The sequence below is a fragment of the Mchenga conophoros genome, linkage group LG5 (genome assembly GCF_057382185.1).
Source record: "Mchenga conophoros isolate Kocher_MC1m ecotype Shallow Benthic linkage group LG5, M_conophoros_male_GT1.1, whole genome shotgun sequence".
Lineage (NCBI taxonomy): Eukaryota > Metazoa > Chordata > Actinopteri > Cichliformes > Cichlidae > Mchenga > Mchenga conophoros.
Window position 1 is genome coordinate 4,682,207 of NC_140530.1, and position 19,269 is coordinate 4,701,475.

General features: G+C 42.2%; 2 protein-coding genes across 2 annotated transcripts in view; one reads left to right on the forward strand and one right to left on the reverse strand.

The window, feature by feature from the left end:
• The window catches only part of aldh1l1 (aldehyde dehydrogenase 1 family, member L1), a 29,217-nt gene that overhangs the window by 6,165 nt on the left and 3,783 nt on the right, over window positions 1–19,269 (forward strand). The window contains exons 6-22 of the mRNA XM_085272866.1: window positions 506–595; window positions 775–912; window positions 10,659–10,784; window positions 10,876–10,967; window positions 11,640–11,787; window positions 11,873–11,992; window positions 12,416–12,543; window positions 12,782–12,932; window positions 13,045–13,115; window positions 13,493–13,598; window positions 13,675–13,762; window positions 13,848–13,941; window positions 15,388–15,487; window positions 15,578–15,676; window positions 16,191–16,356; window positions 16,447–16,552; window positions 16,676–16,875. Coding sequence (XP_085128992.1) covers window positions 506–595; window positions 775–912; window positions 10,659–10,784; window positions 10,876–10,967; window positions 11,640–11,787; window positions 11,873–11,992; window positions 12,416–12,543; window positions 12,782–12,932; window positions 13,045–13,115; window positions 13,493–13,598; window positions 13,675–13,762; window positions 13,848–13,941; window positions 15,388–15,487; window positions 15,578–15,676; window positions 16,191–16,356; window positions 16,447–16,552; window positions 16,676–16,875 — 2,023 coding nt within the window. The remainder of the gene's footprint in view (window positions 1–505; window positions 596–774; window positions 913–10,658; window positions 10,785–10,875; window positions 10,968–11,639; window positions 11,788–11,872; window positions 11,993–12,415; window positions 12,544–12,781; window positions 12,933–13,044; window positions 13,116–13,492; window positions 13,599–13,674; window positions 13,763–13,847; window positions 13,942–15,387; window positions 15,488–15,577; window positions 15,677–16,190; window positions 16,357–16,446; window positions 16,553–16,675; window positions 16,876–19,269) is intronic.
• LOC146573616 (uncharacterized) lies at window positions 1,400–9,180 on the reverse strand. Its single transcript, XM_085272867.1, has 2 exons — window positions 8,918–9,180; window positions 1,400–3,889 (listed from the first exon to the last, which is right to left on the reverse strand). The coding sequence occupies exons 1-2, from the start codon at window positions 9,114–9,116 to the stop codon at window positions 3,126–3,128; spliced, it is 963 nt and encodes a 320-aa protein (XP_085128993.1). The 5' UTR covers window positions 9,117–9,180; the 3' UTR covers window positions 1,400–3,125.

The window sequence follows — 19,269 nt, forward strand, 5'->3', positions numbered from 1 at the left end:
CCCAAGGCAGTGGCAATGGATGCATCTCACAAGGTCACATGTACAATGAACCAGCAGTTCACTGTACATGTGGAGGGAAACATTTCAATTCAAACCTTTGCCTTTGAAAATGTGAGCTTTTTCTTGCTGCTGCAATACAAGGAACAAAGTACAGTTTCTGGATGTTACCTACATTGTAGTGATTTACACTTTCACCTAACACACAGTCCCACTTTGAGACAGGAAGGACATGCAAATCCCTTAAGAGGATGCATCATGAAGGACATGTGGTGTAAGGATCCAGTAGATAGAATATGTAAAAGGTAAACGGACTGGTACTTACATTGGTACACACACTCACATGGATGCATCAGTGCAACCCTAGGGTACTTTGACAGGCAGACTGGAGTGGCTGAGGAATCGACCCACCAACACGCTCAGTAGCAGACATCCCACTCCTCCTGAGCCGCTGTGGTGAAGCATTTAGATTTGAACTGGCAGTGATGACTGCTTGAAATTCTAACAGATTGACTGGAACCAGTCTGCTGAGGCTCTCCACAACTGGATCAGAGGAAACGACAAAGTGCCGGGAGCCTGGGCCGAGGTCGATGGACAGGTAACAGCTTCTTAATGCTTTCTGTCTGGATCCTGTACAGCTGACTAAATAAAAAATGTTTGACACAATACTTCTGAATTTTAACCGGATCAGAGCGACGGCTCACGCAGACATGCAGAATCAAAACATGATGAGCAACTGCGTTTGGACTGAGTCCCGTTTTACATCTCTCTCTGTAGAAAGTGACTTTCTATGGCTCCTCTTTGGTGGATAATGGGACCGCAGTTAATGGTCAACCCCTGGAAATCCCTGGAGCCAGCCAACCCGGTATCGTCACTAAATCTGGCCTGGTGCTGTTTGGCAATGACGGCAAGACTGTAAGTGAGATTATTAATCTCAGGAAACTGTTCTAGATTTCCAGAATTCACATTACAGATAAGTGCTGTACATATCTGAAATGATTGGCTCAGACATACAATGGCCCCATCACTGTGTCGATATAGCTACATCTTGTTACTGAATTAATTGAAGACCACCCTGACTGTGGTGGTGAAAACATCACTTGCAGATATTCGGGTGCTTTTCACTGGCAGGGACAGCAATTGTCAGAACAAAGCAAATACCTTCCTACTAGGCTTGACTTGTGTAGTAATACCAGAAGTATCACATTCAGTCCTTCAGCTATGAGGTGATTTGGTCTTGGAATGCAGCCCACAGCTCGTTATTCTGCATCCTTTCTTTCCACGGATGCTCAGACAAAAACTCTACACTCGTGTCACGACTGCAGAGAGAAGATTTTGAGACATTTACGCTAGAAAAACCTGACAGAGCAAAGGAACAAAGAGATCACTGTGAAACTGGATATATGACTTTTTTTAGCTTTATATTTTTATGTTCACATAACAGGATCATCGTGAAATAACTTTGGCAAAATATATACAGTATATAAATCTATTTTACAGTGCAACATCAGTAACACATGACGTACAGCATCATTTGATATTATGGTGCAATTTAGATTTTAAAACTATTTTTCGATCAGGTTGAACTTTGTCATCTGTTTAATACTCGTGTTTGCCAAATATGTTAGTGTTTATTAGAGGCTCTAAACAGAACAGGAATGTAGAGTTTAGTAAGTAGTCCACAGTACCAGAAAAGCAGTAGACAAACAGTCCTCCAGCATCCAGCTGTATCTACAGTATTGTGCATATGAAAAACAAATATTCAGCTGGCCAACGTGTGTTTTGTACGTAGTCTCTACAGGTGCTGGTTACTGAACTGTCCAAACCTGTATTTTCCAGTGTTTAAAGTCCTGCTCAGCACTGAAAGTAGTTAAGAATGCTTGGTTGAATTAAATGGGAATATTTTAAAAAGTACATTTTTAATCAGTATCTTTTTAGTGTCCGAGTCAGGAAGAAGTTAGCTTACCTCAGCAAAAACCCGGGATCGGTAATAAACTGTTCCCTCTATCATAACTTCATAGGCACTTGGGGAAATGTACTTGTATGTAAGTTAGATGGAAAAAAGTATTTTTGTCTTTTTCGTTTATGTTTCTTTTGTCATTATTTGTTCCCATCTTGTTTTGTTATAAATCAGTAATCTTTTAGCTGCTGGTTTGTCTTGTTACAACAACAAAGTGCTGCTTAAAAAACACTTTGTAATCGGAGTGTGACATTAAGCCACTGAAATCTCTGGGATATTGATGTTGTCAGCTAAGTAGCAGAAAGGGCTGTTAATCAGTTTCAGCTGAAATTACCAAGAGGTTCACAAGAGGAGCAACAATGAGACAATCCCCAAAACAGGTTTTACAGGTGGAGACCACTGACCCCGCCCCCCAATGGAACCAGTCTGTGAGCACTGTCAGAGCCACAAAATGGACTCCAGCATGTGAAAGTCTCAGACCAAATAATCGTCAACAGACTTCATGAGGGCCTCTAGTGAGCCCTGTGCTCACTGCCCGACGCTGTGGAGTGTGACTGGAACTTTCCATGGAATACCAGAACTGGCAGGTATACCACTGGGACTATTTGCTTTTCCCATATGAGAGCAGGTTCACCCTGAGCACATGTGACAGACGTGAAAGGGTCTGGAGAAGCCATGGAGAACATTACGCTGCTTGTGACATTGTTCAGAATGATTGCATTGGTGGTGGTCTGCAGAAGCATATCCATGGATGGACACAGAGACCTCTACGGCTAACCAACATCACCCCGGCTGCCATTAAGTATCGGAATAAAGTCTTTGGATCCACTGTCACGCCCTACACTGGTGCATAATTTGTAGTCAAACTAATGGTCTCTTGACTCCAGTCCAATAATTACTGCAGACACATGAGAGTTCATTTTCCATCCAACCTGCATATAAGTATACAACCCACAATTTCAAATTTAAAGCCAATTTCAGTATATTTTCTATCTTATTGCAATCTCTGGACAACATTTGGAGTTGGCATGAGTGTTTGGATTCAGTCCCATTTATGGCAGTCTGGCTGCTTTGCTGATTTTGTTGTGTACATGTTGAAAATTTCAAAAGACAAGCTCAGTTCTGTACTCAGATTTTCGACTACATGCGCCATCAGCTCTAACACCTCTCAGGTGGGACTCTGACTTGTGGACAGGTTAATGCCGTGAACCTTTCTCATATGCCTCTTCATCAGCAGCCGCTCTGTAAACAGCTCATCGCAGTCCCCGCATTTGTACGGCCTCTCCTCTTTATGTTTGGCTAGAACGTGCTTCCTCAGAGTAGAACCCCTGTTGAAGGATTTGTCACAGATGTGGCAGCTGAAAGGTTTCTCCCCTGTGTGAGTCCTTATGTGTTCTGTCATGTGTCCTTTCAGCTTAAAACACTTGCCGCAGTAATGGCAGCTGTAGGGTCTCTCTCCTGTGTGCACTCTCATATGATTCTGCAGGTTGCTCTGGCAGGGGATGTGCTTGCCGCAGATGTGGCAGTCAAAGTTGCTCTTGCTCTCCTGTGGCTTGCTTTCATGTGTCTTGAGGTGCCACGTTAGCACAGTCTTTTTGGTGAAAATGTAGTTGCATATGTGGCAGCGGTACAGGGTGGTGCTAGTCTTCTCTTCCAGAAGGTTTGGTTCATCTGCAGATGTTTGCCTCGACTCTCTGCTCTCCTCTGCTGCTCTGCAGTCCTCTAACTGCTGCACTGTTTTGATGAGTTCTTTTGTCAAGGCATCTCCGTCATCGCTGTCTTCCATCGTTGGTTGCTCCTCGCCTCCATTGAGCCACAGTTCCTCCCTCTGCTCCTCTTTAACCTCGGAGGGTCCCGGCTCATCCTGCCACACACTCGAGCTCCACTCTTGCTGTTTAGGTGGAATGTCCTCAGTTGGCTGTTGTTTGGCATCTGCAAACAAAGGAGAGAGAAAAGCATTACACTTCAAGTATTGTGCTGAGATCTAAGCGTTACAATTGGCTTCAAGTAAAGGACAGCATTTGCTATTAGAAGAGTGCACATACTAACATGTGTGGAGTATGTTATGACTTCAGTTTAGACAGTAAAAGTCTTTGGTAAGTTTTTTTTGTTTTGGTTTGTTTTGGTTTTTTTAAGTGAAGTGAAATAGCCACCAGCTTAGACTGCAAACTGCCCTGTGTGATAAGTCACAACCATGACCTTATGCTGATAACTATATACAGGTCAATGAACAGTGGTTAAGGAACTTCTACAAAGCTGTAAGCTAACAGTAAACAAAACAGGCTGACAAAATGTCATGTGTTCTGACACAGTGAATGACACAGAGCCAAACCAGAGCCAAAGTTACTCTGGAAACACTGGGTTGCATCGTGTCTATCAGGTAAAAATGGGCCAGTCTGCACCAAAACACCAGTTCTGTAAGCTTGTTCCATAAACCCCACTAACTTCATGAAGAATGCTAATTTTCCAAATCTACAATGTGATAAATTGACTGATTCTTATTTAGTGCTTTTCTGCTCTCCCGGAGTCTCTACACATTATTACTCTGATGGATCCATCGGAGAGCAAGGTTAATATCTTGTCCAAGGATATGTGGCATGCAGAGTAGGAATCACCTTCCAAGCAGTAGATGACCTGCTCTAGCTCCTGAGCTACAGCTCCAGTGTGGGGAAACATGGCTGAACTGTTCAACTATTTCAGGAGTGGCCAACTCCAGTAGATTGTAAGGTAGACCCTACAATGACATTTATAGTAAAATAATATTTTCTTATACAAAATATATAACTATAGTTTGCCCTGTGCTTTGATGCAAAGTTTTTATGCTGCTGAAAACAAGATGGGTATAGTGTACACATTAATTAATATTAATGATAATTTGATGTCCACTTTAACAATGTTCAGGTCAGTGGCTCAGAGTTTTACTGGCCCATGTATATTTGTATTGGGTTGTTTGAAAAACAAAAAACAAATAAAAACCCCTTTTTTTAGAATTTCTATTAGTATTATTAATGCAGTTCAAGAAAATATTTTAGATTATTTCACTTTCAATCTGAAAAATCTTGCAAAAACTTTGGAATAAATATGCACCCCACGCCCCCTTTAGACACACCCCTGTTCGGTTCCATGTAAACTAAGACAGCAGCCGTGAGCCGTCAACTATGGTGTTATTTTTGTGCCACTATTCACTATTCAAAAAAAACTTTTGAGCGCACGTAAAAAAAATCCAGGTGCAAGTGTTGCAAATTGAGGAGAAATTTATTTTGAGCGAAGAAAAGCTAAATTTGAGTGAACAAAATTCATTGCTGCGTGCAAAAAATGTATTTCAGTGTTTGCTATTATCCATACACACACACAATACTAGTGATGTGCGGATCAATACTGAAATATCGATTCCTCCGATACCAGTCATTTATGTTCTAGAATCGATTCTCACATTAAAATATTGATATTTTAGCAATTTAGTGTAAATTTGTAGTTTATCATTAACAGGAACACAGTGGAAAGAACCTATTTCATTCGGATTGTCTACATGGGAAGGAACTACTTCCTCTTCTGCCTTTCATAGTTATGTGCGAAATAGGGCTTTATAAATGTGTCGCGGCCCCTTGGCTGAGCGTAATTGGAGTTATGCGCGGACGTATTTTACCTCCACAAACAGCCGAGACGTGGTTTGCATACATGTGGCAAGAAAGTGAGGTGTTGTGGCAACATCACTAACCTTGTCAAACACCTCAGAGTAAATCATATCACAGAATGTGACGAGTGTATGTTGAGGCGAACTGAAGAGGAGAGAGGGACAGGTGCTGCTAGGGCGAGACAGACGTCTCTCACGGAGTCCTTTAGTGCTGCAGGCAGGCAAGGTGTTCAAATAGGCACAACTTCCGGTTTGTATTTCTATATGATGAATTCTGCATTATTAAGTGATAAGAACAAGTAATCTGATGTCCTGTAATCATTATGACGCTATAATTTGAGATACAATAAATAAAATAAGTTTTTGTACAAAGTATCGGTATTGGATAAGTATCATCGATACCACCCTGAATTTTACCTGGTATCGGATTGGAAAGGAAATCAGTGGTATCGCACATCACTACACAATAGCAGCCCCTCTCGCTCAGTTTTTGCATTTGCGCTTGCTCGCAATGTGTTGTTTGCAGTCTCAACAGTTCTGCCCGTGCGCGCTCAACTCTTTCTGTACGCCGTTATATTTGTGCCACAAAACCAGCCAATCACAGACTTGGATGCAAAAAAATCTGATTGGCTGTTTTGTTCTCCAATCAGCTCGAAATGATGAAATGCAATATCCCCGAATCCATTTAGTAGTGATGTGCGATACCACTGATTTCCTTTCCGATCTGATACCAAGTAAAATTCAGGGTGGTATCGACGATACTGATCCGATACCGATACTTTATACAAAACCGTATTTTATTTATTGTATCTTTTATTGTATCTCAAATTATAGCATCATAATGATTACAGGACATCAGATTACTTGTTCTTATCACTTAATAATGCAGAGTTCATCATATAGAAATAAAAAACCTGAAGTTGTGCGCTATTTGAACACCTTGCCTGCCTGCAGCACTAAAGGACTCCGTGAGAGACGTCTGTCTCGCCCTAGCAGCACCTGTCCATGTCCTCCTCTTCAGTTTGCCTCAACATACGCTCGTCATATTCTCTGATATGATTTACTCTGAGGTGTTTGACAAATTTGTGGTGTTGCCACGACACCTCACTTTCTTGCCACATGTATTGCAAACCACGTCTCAGCTGTTTGTGGATGTAAAATACGTCCGCACATGACTCCAATTACGCACATTACTTCAATTATCCTATTTATACAGCTGTATTTCACGCGGAAGAGGAATAGTTCCTTCCAATGTAGACAATCCGAATGATATAGTTTGTTCCTGTTAATGATAAACTACAAATTTACCCTAAATTACTAAAATATCGATATTTTAATGTGAGAATCGATTCTAGAACATAAATGACTGGTATCGGAGGAATCGATATTTCAGGATCGATCCGCACATCCCTACCTGCAAAAATTATTTTTACGTGCGCTCAAATTTTTTTTACGTGCGCTCATTATAGTGGCACAAAAATAACGCCATATTCAACAAGCTGTATAATTAAACATGTAGCACACCGAGTTCACAGTTCATCTGCATATTTTAATACAACTTCTGAAGACTTACTGCAGATTTCTCTCTGTGTAAAACAAACGGTGAAGGATGGAGCAGCTACAAAATGTGTTTCTCTTCACGTCTGAGTTTGTTAACCAGGAGCTCTGATGAAGGACTTGCTCGCTTTTCCCAGTAAAGGTTTTAATGGTGATCACAGGAACAGCGCCGCTGTTTTCTATCAGTCAACCCGAGCTCACCGTCTCGGTAACCGCTCCGCCTCTTTGCTCTTCGCGGTGTGTAAACAGGCTCGGGCTCCACGTTTAACGGTGCCAGGGTCATCATCACTGCTGCTGTTGTGCTCTCAGTGTTTTTGTTTCAAACTGGACCCCTGCGTGGGCTTAATGTTGTCAGACTTATAATCCACACGCTTCCCCTAAATACGTTTGTATCGCAGGTCTGTTTTTAGCCGCTAATGTGGGTGAAACGCTCGCGTTCGTGTTTCCATGGTGACAATGGCGCGCTACAGAGCCGTTCCTTAAGTGAAGCATCGAATCAAATAATTTGTATCAAGATTTTTTTAACAAAATACTCGATAAATCGTTGCAGCCCTTGTTCACTAGCATTATTGTAACATTTACAAAATAAATATTTACATTTTCAGTTTTGTTTCATTTTTACAAATGTATCAACATTATAATCCCGACACTTTCTTACTGGATCCATCCAAAAACAAGAGAGTAATAGAGTACTAGGAGTGATTCTTAGGGCAAACATAAGCTTTCACCAGCTTGTATGAGTTGAGAGTTTATACAAAACAATGCCATGATGTCACATCCTGCAAAGTGTGTTAAAATGTTACAATCATCATTTCACATTCGTTAAATAGGAAGGTAACACAGGTGTTTACATCGAACTGATCGGTGGTCAGATCGCTTTTGATGTATGTAACAGAAACATACAAGTACGAGTCCTGTCTGAGTGCTGCTTCCCCCCCAATTTATTACAATTACCTTTGATCAGAATAATTTGGATTGTTATCTGAAGATAATATTCACACATAAATATCTGAACTTGGTGATATTTTTAATATTTAATCAAATTTGAAGGCACACTGTCGGGCAGTGCAGACTAGTTGTGGTAAAGGGAACCTGCAGATGCAACATCTGGACAACATGAAGAAAACTCACCAGTTAACATGAAAACCAGTTACACTAGAACTCCTGTACAGAGCACAACTGACACTCCTGTACAAGACTGACGTTTTCATAAATAATACAAAACAGCTTATGACATGTGTGTGTGTGTGTGTGTGTGTGTGTGTGTGTGTGTGTGTATTACATACTGTACGTAGCTTCAAAACAGCTTGTCCGTATCTATAATTATATACAGATGTGTTCACTACACCAAACAATGTTAAGAACAAGTGTTAAACTCGCGGGCTGATTGGCTCAAAGGGTGCAGGGTCATGTACGCTCAACTATAAAAGGAGGATTTAAGTTGCGTCCTAACGCGCACACGCTGAGATCAGAGTAACCACAATGAACGACGGTCCTCTTTGATATGATAAGTGCGACCTGCCGCAGTTTGACTGTCATTTGAACTCATGTTTCGATAAACAGCATCCTTACTGTACTGTTTTATTTGAGGACATTGGAAATAAGCTCACCGGAAATTTAACGCTCCTTTACTATATGGCTAACACTGCTTGCTAATGTTGCTAGCTAAATGCTGTGAATATAAATGTAACTTTCTGTCCGACGTCGCTGAATCACTTATTGGGTTATTAATAAGATGCTAACTGGCCGAAGTAACCTGGGGTACATACCTGCCCTGTGCAGCCGTATCTCTGGTTTGTAGACGAGGTCCAGCAGCCGCTGCAGCCTCTGGTTCTCCAGCTTGGCTCGGTACACCTCCTCCTGGTACTCTACCAGGGTCTTCTCAACGAATCCGTAGATGTCCACCGCAGCTGCGGTTAGTCTTTCCGTCAGGAACACGTTAAATGTCTGAAGGGTAGCTGTGGCCATTGTAAGGCTTCTCCGTTATTTTCAGCTCACCCTGCTTGCTACCTATGGATGTGTGACCGTCTATGCAGTGTGTAACAGGCGTCACAGCGCCCTCTAGAGCACTGGACTTTGTAGGACACTGTACCGTCAACATGCATGGAAATGCTCTCTAGGCACATTTAGGCTCGGATTAAACTAGTCAGTGGTAAAACTGACTGCACGCACTAGAGTTCAGCTAGTCTAGAGCTGAACTCTCATTCATTCTCGTTCATTTGTCTTCATTAATTCAGTCATTCACTGATAGAAAAGTTGACCATTTTTATTTGCTGACTAAAATAAAATCGGTGTTGGGATCTCTGATTTTTCTGCTTAAGTAGTTTCCAGCTAACATTCACGCTGGATGCTTTGAAGAGCAACTTGGGGTTTCGTTACTTGGCCTTTGTGAGGACTTTCAAAACATGGAATTGACAAAAAAGTAAATTAGGCAGAAAATAAGTTGTTTAGTCAGAGTTCTTGTTTAATTTTGTTATTTTTCTTTCAATAAAAATGTTGCTATCTTACAAAAAACTGCATTCCATAGATCACTGATGAAGTATTGGACTTTGCTGTAGCTCAGGTGGCAGAGCAGGTCAGCCACCAATCATGGCCACGCAAATATCCTTGGGCAAGATACTAACCCCATGTTTGCCTACTGGTGGTGGTCAGAGGGCCCGGTGGCGCCAGTGTCCGGCAGCCTCGCCTCTGTCAGCGCGCCCCAGGGCAGCTGTGGCTACAATGTACCTGCCATCACCAGTGTGTGAATGACTGAATGTAGTGTAAAGCGCTTTGGGGTCCTTAGGGACTGAGTAAAGCGCTATACAAATGCAGGCCATTTACCATTTACTTAGTCTGAATTGCAGAACACACTGCAGTCACTTGCCTTGAAATTCCCTGTTATAATGCTGACTATTTTTTAGGATCATTATTTTTCTATATGACTCTGACTCAGATACTAGAGTGGGTTGTCTACCAATTGTAATAGTGTAGCACTTTTCTGTTCTACCTGAGCACTCAAAGTTCTTCATACAACTTGCCTCATTCATTTATTCGCAAAAACATGTCCTTGAGCAATATATTAAACCCTGAGTTGTCCCTGATGCATTCACTGGAGTGTGTTAAAAGTTAGACAACGAGCTTGGGCATATGAAAAAGTGCAATAGGAGTGTGTGTCTGTGTGTGAGTGGTAATTTATTTTATACATAAACTTTACCTGTGCTTGTATGATGATTTTAAGAGCTATAACAATACGCAAAGTTGGCAAGCTAGCCAAATATTCCTCTTCTTCACTAAAATGCTTGCAGAGGTTTGAGGCATGGTGATGGTGGTGCTTCATGGAAACTTCCCATCCAATCTAATGGATCCTGATATACAAGAAGAATTGAATAAAATGTTTAAATCATAATTCTGATTAAAATTGTGGTCCATTCAACGTATTCTGTTGACCTCAATGGAGACATTGAAGTGTGTTAGCAAAGTACAGCATTGATTAAAACAGGTGGTGTCGCATTTTGTGTTTCTCTGCAGCTGCTGGTGAAGAATCTGCAGTTTGAGGATGGAAAGATGATTGCTGCAGCGCAGTACTTTCGCTCTGGGAGCAGTGCTGCTGTGGAGCTCACTGAGGAGGAGAAAACCTTCGCTGTACAGATGAGGGTAGGCCCTCCTCTCCCACTGATTCAAGAAAACGTTAAGCTGACAGTTTAGATTTTGTCTTTGTGCTGACTTTTAACATCATGTCTTCCAGGCAGTGTGGCAGAGTATCCTGAGTAATGTGAGCCAGATTGAAGACTCCACAGATTTTTTCAAATCTGGTGCTGCTTCCATGGATGTGGTCAGGTGATACAGGGAAAAATACAAAACCATGTCAATTTTCTTTTTATTGTTCATCACTTATGTAACATACAGTTCCAGTCTGTGTTTATTTCGCTATGGTGTAGAACAAATCTTAATACATTAAAGTTATTAAACAATGACAGAATTATGTAACAAACAAGCAGCAGCTTCAAGTGTCAGTTTTGTTTGGGCTCAGTGAAACCAGGCACTGAGCGGGTTGCCTGTGCATAATCATTAATGTCCAAAATACTTTTTAACCAATTTCCATCAACATGTAACTCATTCTTTCTGCACTTGTGCTCTACCTCTCCACCAAATTTCATTGGATTTTGCTCGATGTCTATTATGTGGTACCCGTTATCTACAACTGAGGCTTTAGGTATTGTCAAGCCAGCAAATGCAAAGAAAGCCTGGCTAAACGCATAAATCCACCTCAGATAGCTACAATCCAATAATATTATGTATATGTGTGCAGGTTTATATGTGTAGGTTTATTTAAGTAAGTTTTTAGTTTAGGTCATTTTCTCCTTAAAGAGTATTTTACAACCTGATATCAGTGCTTTAATCCAAGCATTCCTTCTTTTACCACTATTTCACCTAATCTTCTCTTCTTTTTCTTGTCCCCCATATCTTTTCTATCCCCCATTTTCCATCTTGCCTCTTCTCTGTCTTCAGGCTGGTGGAGGAGGTGAAACTTCGAGCCAGCAGTTGCCAGCTGCAGAACGAGGATGTCTACATGAATACAACCTTTCAGGATTTCATCCAAATGTGTGTGAGGAAGCTCAGAGGGGAGGACGATGAAGAGGAGTTGGTAGTCGACTATGTAAGTGTTTGAAATTCCCTTTGTTAGTTATGGATACGTGGAGAGGAAACAGCCGTGTGTTAATGTGTATCATTTACCTGCTCAGGTGGAGAAGAACATAAACAACATGACAATAAAGATGCCTCATCAGTTATTCATCAACGGAGAGTTTGTTGATGCAGAGGGAGGAAAGACCTACAAAACCATCAACCCCACTGACGGCACGGTGAGAGAAAAAGAAATGACAAAAAATGCAAAATTCATGTCCTATATAATATTTTATTATATCGAGTAATGTCTTCTCTGTAATGTAATAACTTTGTGTCCTGCGTCATACACTGGCAGGGATCTATAATGAAAAGCAACCATTTCTTTTCTCAACTGATGATGGAAGCTGAAGCTGTTGATTCTTTTTCGGGTTACAAATATTAAAATCCCCTGTCTTTAGTGACCAACAAATGATGATGGCCAAAAATAGTGCTACAGTCTGTTTAAAGCTTATTTTAACAAAGTTTAGGGGGAAAAACTACAAAAAAGGGAAGTTCTCTTTCCACTGCTGAAGGTGATCTCATCAGGATTGGAGGCCATGTCTTCATAACTGAGGTTTGCCATCTTTAATTTCCTTGTCTGTCCTGTGTGTGTCCTGCAGGCCATCTGCGATGTGTCTCTGGCCCAGATCAGTGATGTGGACAGGGCAGTGGCTGCAGCTAAAGAGGCCTTTGAAGAGGGAGAGTGGGGCAAGATGAACCCAAGGGACAGAGGAAGACTCATCTACAGGTCAGATATATGACCCTGGAGTGTCAAAAAACTTCATCCATATTTTTTTTCTTAGCTTTATGGCCCATTTCTCTTTACGGTAAAGTGAGCATCTCCATAGCATGAACCGCTTTAATATCTTTGTTCTAAGGGAGTAAATGCCTTCAGTAGGTTTGTTTGTCTTTGATAGTATTAGTGAAGAAAAGTTGTTGTCTAAGTTGTGTTTCATAATATGTCTTCGCTGTTAACCCACCTCCAGGCTGGCTGACCTGATGGAGGAGCACCAGGAGGAGCTGGCCACTATTGAAGCCATTGACTCTGGAGCTGTGTACACTCTGGCCCTCAAGACCCACGTGGGCATGTCCATCCAGACTTTCCGCTATTTTGCTGGCTGGTGTGACAAGATCCAAGTAAGACAGCTGGCTTAAAAGCCTGCACCTGTCACGTTGTCAGTTGACAGTCTGATACATCTGTTACAGATGTGTAAATACATGCAAACAACATGATGTTGTTCTTTTACAGGGCAGCACCATCCCCATCAACCAGGCCAGGCCCAATCGTAACCTGACTTTTACCAAGAAGGAACCAATGGGGTGAGAATAGAGATTTGAAAAGTGTCATACTCTACACAGCATTGCAGTGGAACCTGCAAAAATAATTACATTTAGGAAAATATTCTGTGGACCTTTTGAAGGGTTTGTATCCTGTTGCATCTGATGTAAAACTAACAAAGCATTTCAGTCAAATGCTTTTTCACAGCACTGTACATTCACATTAAAGCTAACATGCCTTTGGTTCGAAAGCCGAACAAACTACTGCTTTTTATGAACCACATTAGTAGTTTAAGGGATATTTGTAAAGAACAAACTATATATGTGCTTGACAGAAAATCTTCAAGCAGGTGGATTTCAATCAAGATGTTATAAAATGGGTGTGATAAGTATTTCAAATGCTCTCTATCTGTCCTCAGAGTTTGTGCCATTGTGATTCCTTGGAACTACCCTCTAATGATGCTGGCCTGGAAGACAGCAGCCTGCCTGGCAGCTGGAAACACAGTGGTCCTCAAACCTGCACAGGTCAGACTCCCATGTCACACATGCTACCCACAAAAGCTAAAACCACAGGGTCATTCATGTTGTTGTTTGTTTTCAGGTCACCCCACTGACAGCACTGAAGTTTGCTGAACTGGCAGCAAGAGCGGGACTGCCTAAAGGAGTGATTAACATTCTGCCTGGATCAGGTTGGATCATAAACATTCATGACATGAAGCTGAGGTCACCTAATGAAGCTCCGTGAGTTGCTATGCATCTTGTTCTTTATTCTAGGTGCCCTGGTGGGTCAGCGTCTCTCCGACCATCCCGACGTCCGGAAACTTGGCTTCACAGGTTCCACAGAGATTGGTAAACACATCATGAAGAGGTGAGAGGTAACGTAAACCTTACACAAGGTGTTTAACAAAGTCTTATACACTGAACAAAAATATAAACGCAACACTTTTGTTTTTGCTCCCATTCCCCATGGGATGGACGTAGAGACCTAAAATTCATTCCAGATACACAATATAACCATCCCTCCCAAACAGTGGTCACAAATCAGTCCAAATGTGTGGTAGTGGGCACATCTGCTATATTGAGATAATCCATCCCACCTCACAGGTGTGCCACATCAGGATGCTGATCTGACATCATGAGTAGTGCACAGGTGTACCTCAGACTGCCCACAACAAAAGGCCACCCTGGAATGTGCAGTTTTGTCTCACAGCAAAATGCCACAGATGCCACAAGCAATGAGGGAGCATGCAATTGGCATGCTGACAGCAGGAATGTCAACCAGATCTGTCGCCCGTGCATTGAATGTTCATTTCTCAACCATAAGCCGTCTCCACAAGCGTTTCAGAGAATATGGCAGCACATCCAACCGGCCTCACAACCGCAGACCTCGTGTAACCACACCAGCCCAGGACCTCCACATCCAGCAGGTTCACCTCCAAGATCGTCTGAGACCAGCCACCCAGACAGCTGCTGGAACAATTGGTTTGCACAACCAAACAATTTCTGCACAAACTGTCAGAAACCGTCTCAGGGACGCTCAACTGCATGCCCGTCGTCCTCATCGGGGTCTTGACCTGACTCCAGCTCGTCGCCGTAACAGACTTGTGTGGGCAAATGCTCACATTCGATGGCGTCTGGCACGTTGGAGAGGTGTGCGCTTCACGGATGAATCATGGTTCACATTGTTCAGGGCAGATGGCAGCTGAGAATGTCCCAGTTCTTGCATGGCCAGCATACTCACCGGACATGTCACCCATTGAGCATGTTCGGGATGTGCTTGACCGGCGTATACGACAGCGTGTACCAGTTCCCACGAATATCCAACAACCTCGCACAGCCATTGAAGTGGAGTGGACCAACATTCCACAGGCCACAATTGACAATCTGATAGACTCCATGCGACGATGTGTTGCACTGCATGAGGCAAATGGTGGTCACACCAGATACTGACCGGTTCTGGGTCCTCAGACCCCCAATAGCGCAAAAAACTGCACATTCCAGGGTGGCCTTTTGTTGTGGGCAGTCTGAGGTACACCTGTGCACTACTCATGATGTCAGATCAGCATCCTGATGTGGCACACCTGTGAGGTGGGATGGATTATCTCAATATAGCAGATGTGCCCACTACCACACATTTGGACTGATTTGTGACCACTGTTTGGGAGGGATGGTTATATTGTGTATCTGGAATGAATTTTAGGTCTCTACGTCCATCCCATGGGGAATGGGAGCAGTAACAAAGGTGTTGCGTTTATATTTTTGTTCAGTGTAGTTTCGCTCACAGTTGCGTGTCTGTTTTCTTGTATATTTGAAGCTGTGCAGTCAGCAATGTAAAGAAAGTCTCTCTGGAGCTTGGAGGAAAATCACCACTTATCATCTTCAGTGACTGCGAGATGGACAAGGCCGTGCGCATGGTGTGTTTATCTTATGGCAGGTTTTTGTGTTTTTTTCCAAAACAGAGTAAAAAGTTGTGCATCCACTATGTTGTTGTCTGTATGTTACAGGGCATGAGCTCAGTGTTCTTTAACAAGGGAGAGAACTGCATCGCTGCTGGCAGACTGTTTGTGGAAGACTCCATTCATGACCTGTTTGTACAAAAAGTGGTAGGTGTAACCCGCAGTAAACTTTACTTTGACCTTTTTTTCCTTTTTTACAGTGAAAATGTCATGTTGTGTTTTCATTCCACCTTAAAAATCAGTCTCTCACCTTCAGACGTAATAGGCTGATGGCTCACTGACTAATGCCATTTTAGTCAGCGGGCCAAAAGACATTTTGCTATAGTGCTGAGGTGTTTCTCACCAAACTATATGTCTTTCACTTAACTTTATCAGCTAGTTACTGTTTTCAGTAACTTTTTCACATGTGTTGAAAGAGCAAGGCCAGTGACGCACTGTCGGTGGTAGTAATGAAACTGAAACACATGCTCTAAGTCTTAGAAATGAGCACACTGAGCAGGTTGAGCAGTTACACGCCTTTGTGTGGATCTGCGTGTGTTTCAGCATGTCCTTCTAGTATGCAAATTGAGCCGCAGCGGTAAGGTTTCTCTCCCGTATGCTGTCTCATGTGAGTAATTAGTTCTTACTTCTTTAAAGACCACTTGGATCTCTCTTATCTTAGGTTGAGGAAGTCAAAAAGATGAAGATTGGTGATCCACTGGACCGCTCAACAGACCATGGACCTCAGAACCACAAGGCCCACCTGGACAAACTGGTGGAATATTGTCAGACTGGCGTCAAGGAGGGAGCCACCCTGGTCTGTGGTGGCAGACAGGTACAACGACCAGGTAAGGCAGCAGAAGTTTCTAAACAGAACTGGTTAGGATGGACTAACTCTGATATAACAGATGCCGTTGGATGTTTTGTTTTCCCTCCAGGTTTCTTCTTTGAACCCACAGTGTTTACTGATGTGCAGGACCACATGTACATTGCTAAAGAGGAGTCTTTTGGCCCTGTTATGATCATCTCCAAGTTTAAGAGCGGGTTAGTTAAAATTGAATGATTGCTCAAATGCCAGCTTGCTTCATATACCCAACATAAGACTGACCTTTTGTGTCTTCACTGTTGTGTTGGTCCGGTGTGCCTCCTCCATCTTCCTGAATTCAGTGAAGTGGATGACGTCCTGAGGAGGGCCAATGCTACAGAGTATGGCCTGGCATCAGGTGTTTTCACACGGGACATCAGCAAAGCACTGTATGTCAGTGAAAGGCTCAATGCCGGCACAGTTTTCGTCAACACCTACAACAAGACTGACGTCGCTGCGCCCTTCGGAGGCTTCAAGCAGTCCGGATTTGGTAAAGACCTGGGTAAGGCAAACTACTGCTTTTATTGTGTAGATGTATTATTTCATGTCAAGAAACACAAATTTTTAAAAAAAAAGAAAAAATATATACTATTCAACCTATGTCAAAACATTTTCACATACAACACCAGCAGTGGGGACAAAGTCATGTTTGGAGGGTAAATGGGCTGGTTCTTATATAGCACTTTTTACCATGTAAGTGCTTTCTATCTAACATTCACACACATTCATACGCCAGTGGACAAATCAGAGAGCAACTTGGGGTTAGTATCTTGCCCAATGACATTTGGTGTGCAGACTGAAGCGGCAAGAAATCAAACCATGACCTAACTCCTGAACTACAGCCACCCCGTATTTAAACCATTAAATAAACAAATACTAATTTACTGAAACAGTGAGTGTAGATTTTATTTGCCAGAATTTATCACACCTGTATCTGAAGCAGTCTAGTACCGTATTTTTCAGACTATAAGGCACACTTAAAATCCTTTCATTTTCTCAAAAATCGACAGTGCGCCTTATAATCCGGTGCGCCTTCTTTATGAATTCTGGTTGTGCTTACTGACCTCGGACCAATTTTATGTGGTACACGGTGCTCAAAAATCTGTCAAAAAATGTTTTAGTACGACGTTGGTAAGCTATGAAGCCGCACCATTGATGCATTATCAGAGCATTACGGCTACCGTAGTCAGGAGCCTGGCGGAGTCATCTGGGTCCAAACTCCGTCCGCTTCAGGTCCCAAAGTCAAACGAACACTGCGGCATCACTGAGATTTAAAAACTAAAAATTTTCACCTTTGATAAAATTATCAGTGAAGGAAACGGTTTCCAGGGCCTAATCCGTGGATCGACTTCCTTCGAGGCGTGGACGTCTATCAGCAGAGAATGTACCTTCACCTATCAGCAGAGAATGTCCCTTAGTCTGTAACACAGTCAAATATATTCTCAAGTAATATTCAAGCATGCCATTCAGCGTGTTAGTACGAGCTCGGGAGCAGCTTGGGAGAACAAGAAAACAGAGACTGCTTTAGATTGTCTTCCCAAAGTGACTCAACTTTATTCACAAGTACAACAGTTTATATAGAGGGTAAAATTCATGAGACAGCAGATTTATCAGTTTAAACCAGTACAGACCAAGATAAGGCAGCGTCTTCCTGCCCTTGGGTGAAGAAGCATCCTTTGTGTAGTTTATCAGTTCAGCTACAATTGTGATTATCTCAGCGACATATTTTCAAGGCACAAAACAAAGAGTTCTTACATTAGTGAAATCTGAAACAAACCATTTGGCCTTCAACAGGCGTCTCCTAAAAGATTAAGAAACTAATGTAGCTGAGGGAGTGATCTCTGTGGTATTTCAACCTTGTACCAGCCTGTGATTCTCACACATCAATTCTTGGGTCAAAGAGAAAAATAACTAAAACAAAGGGGCCTTATTGAATGACAGAGTTTTCCTGTATAATGTCACTATAAAACAATATCCAGTAAATGCTACCATGGTACTAAAATACCTAACAATCAGTTTTGCTGCTTTACCAGGTGTAACAATTAAGTTTAACATCCAGGCATCCATGAAAACAGAATTTATTAAATTTAACAGAGTTAGAAGTTAGCAGGAAGTTAGCTCACTAGTTTCCACCTAAACATGATATAGCATGTTCTGACTGAGAGATTTCTGAAAATATTAAAACGTACAGCTCTGCTATCACTTCCAACATAAATGAAGACAGAAAACTAAACAGCAGTGACTTTTGAAGGGTTACTGAAGTTGGTCTAGCTGGTATATAATGATGCGCTACGTCAGCGGTCCCCAACCTTTTTTGCGCTACGGACCGGTTTATGCCCAACAATATTTTCATGGACCGGCCTTTAAGGTGTTGCGGATAAATACAACAAAATAAAACTAGTACCGGTACCGGAAAAAAGAAAATTTATTCATAACACACGTGTAAAGACCCAGGAAAACCGAGTTAACGATAAAAACGATGACAAAATAATGCTGAAAACCGATAAAAACCCTGAAAACTATACATTTCACACCTGAGCCTCAACTCTCGCGGCCCGGTACCGGTCCAAGGCCCGGGGGTTGGGGACCGCTGCGCTACGTGATCACTAGCGGCACAACTATGTTAGCATATGTTAGCATAACATAAACACAGTGAAGCTGGAGGATGAACACTAACTTTTTTCCACTCGATAAAAGTTAACGTGAGGGTTCCCGATGGTTATAGACAAATGCAGTCACATGGCAGGATGTTGTAAACGGACCAAACTTCAGTCAGGAGAACAACTGAGATAATCCATCCACAATATGAGGTTAGTCATTAATATAGTGCAACAACATGAGAATAGAGCAGCTGCGAGAGAAATCAACATTAATGAATCAATGGTACGGAAGTAGA

Bases quoted from the DNA above. Each gene is read 5' to 3' on its own strand.
- LOC146573616 (XM_085272867.1), bottom strand. From the start codon at position 9,116: ATGGCCACAGCTACCCTTCAGACATTTAACGTGTTCCTGACGGAAAGA. The intron at 3,890-8,917 runs GTATGTACCCCA...CTTTGTTTGCAG, and splicing joins GATACGGCTGCACAGGGCAG to ATGCCAAACAACAGCCAACT.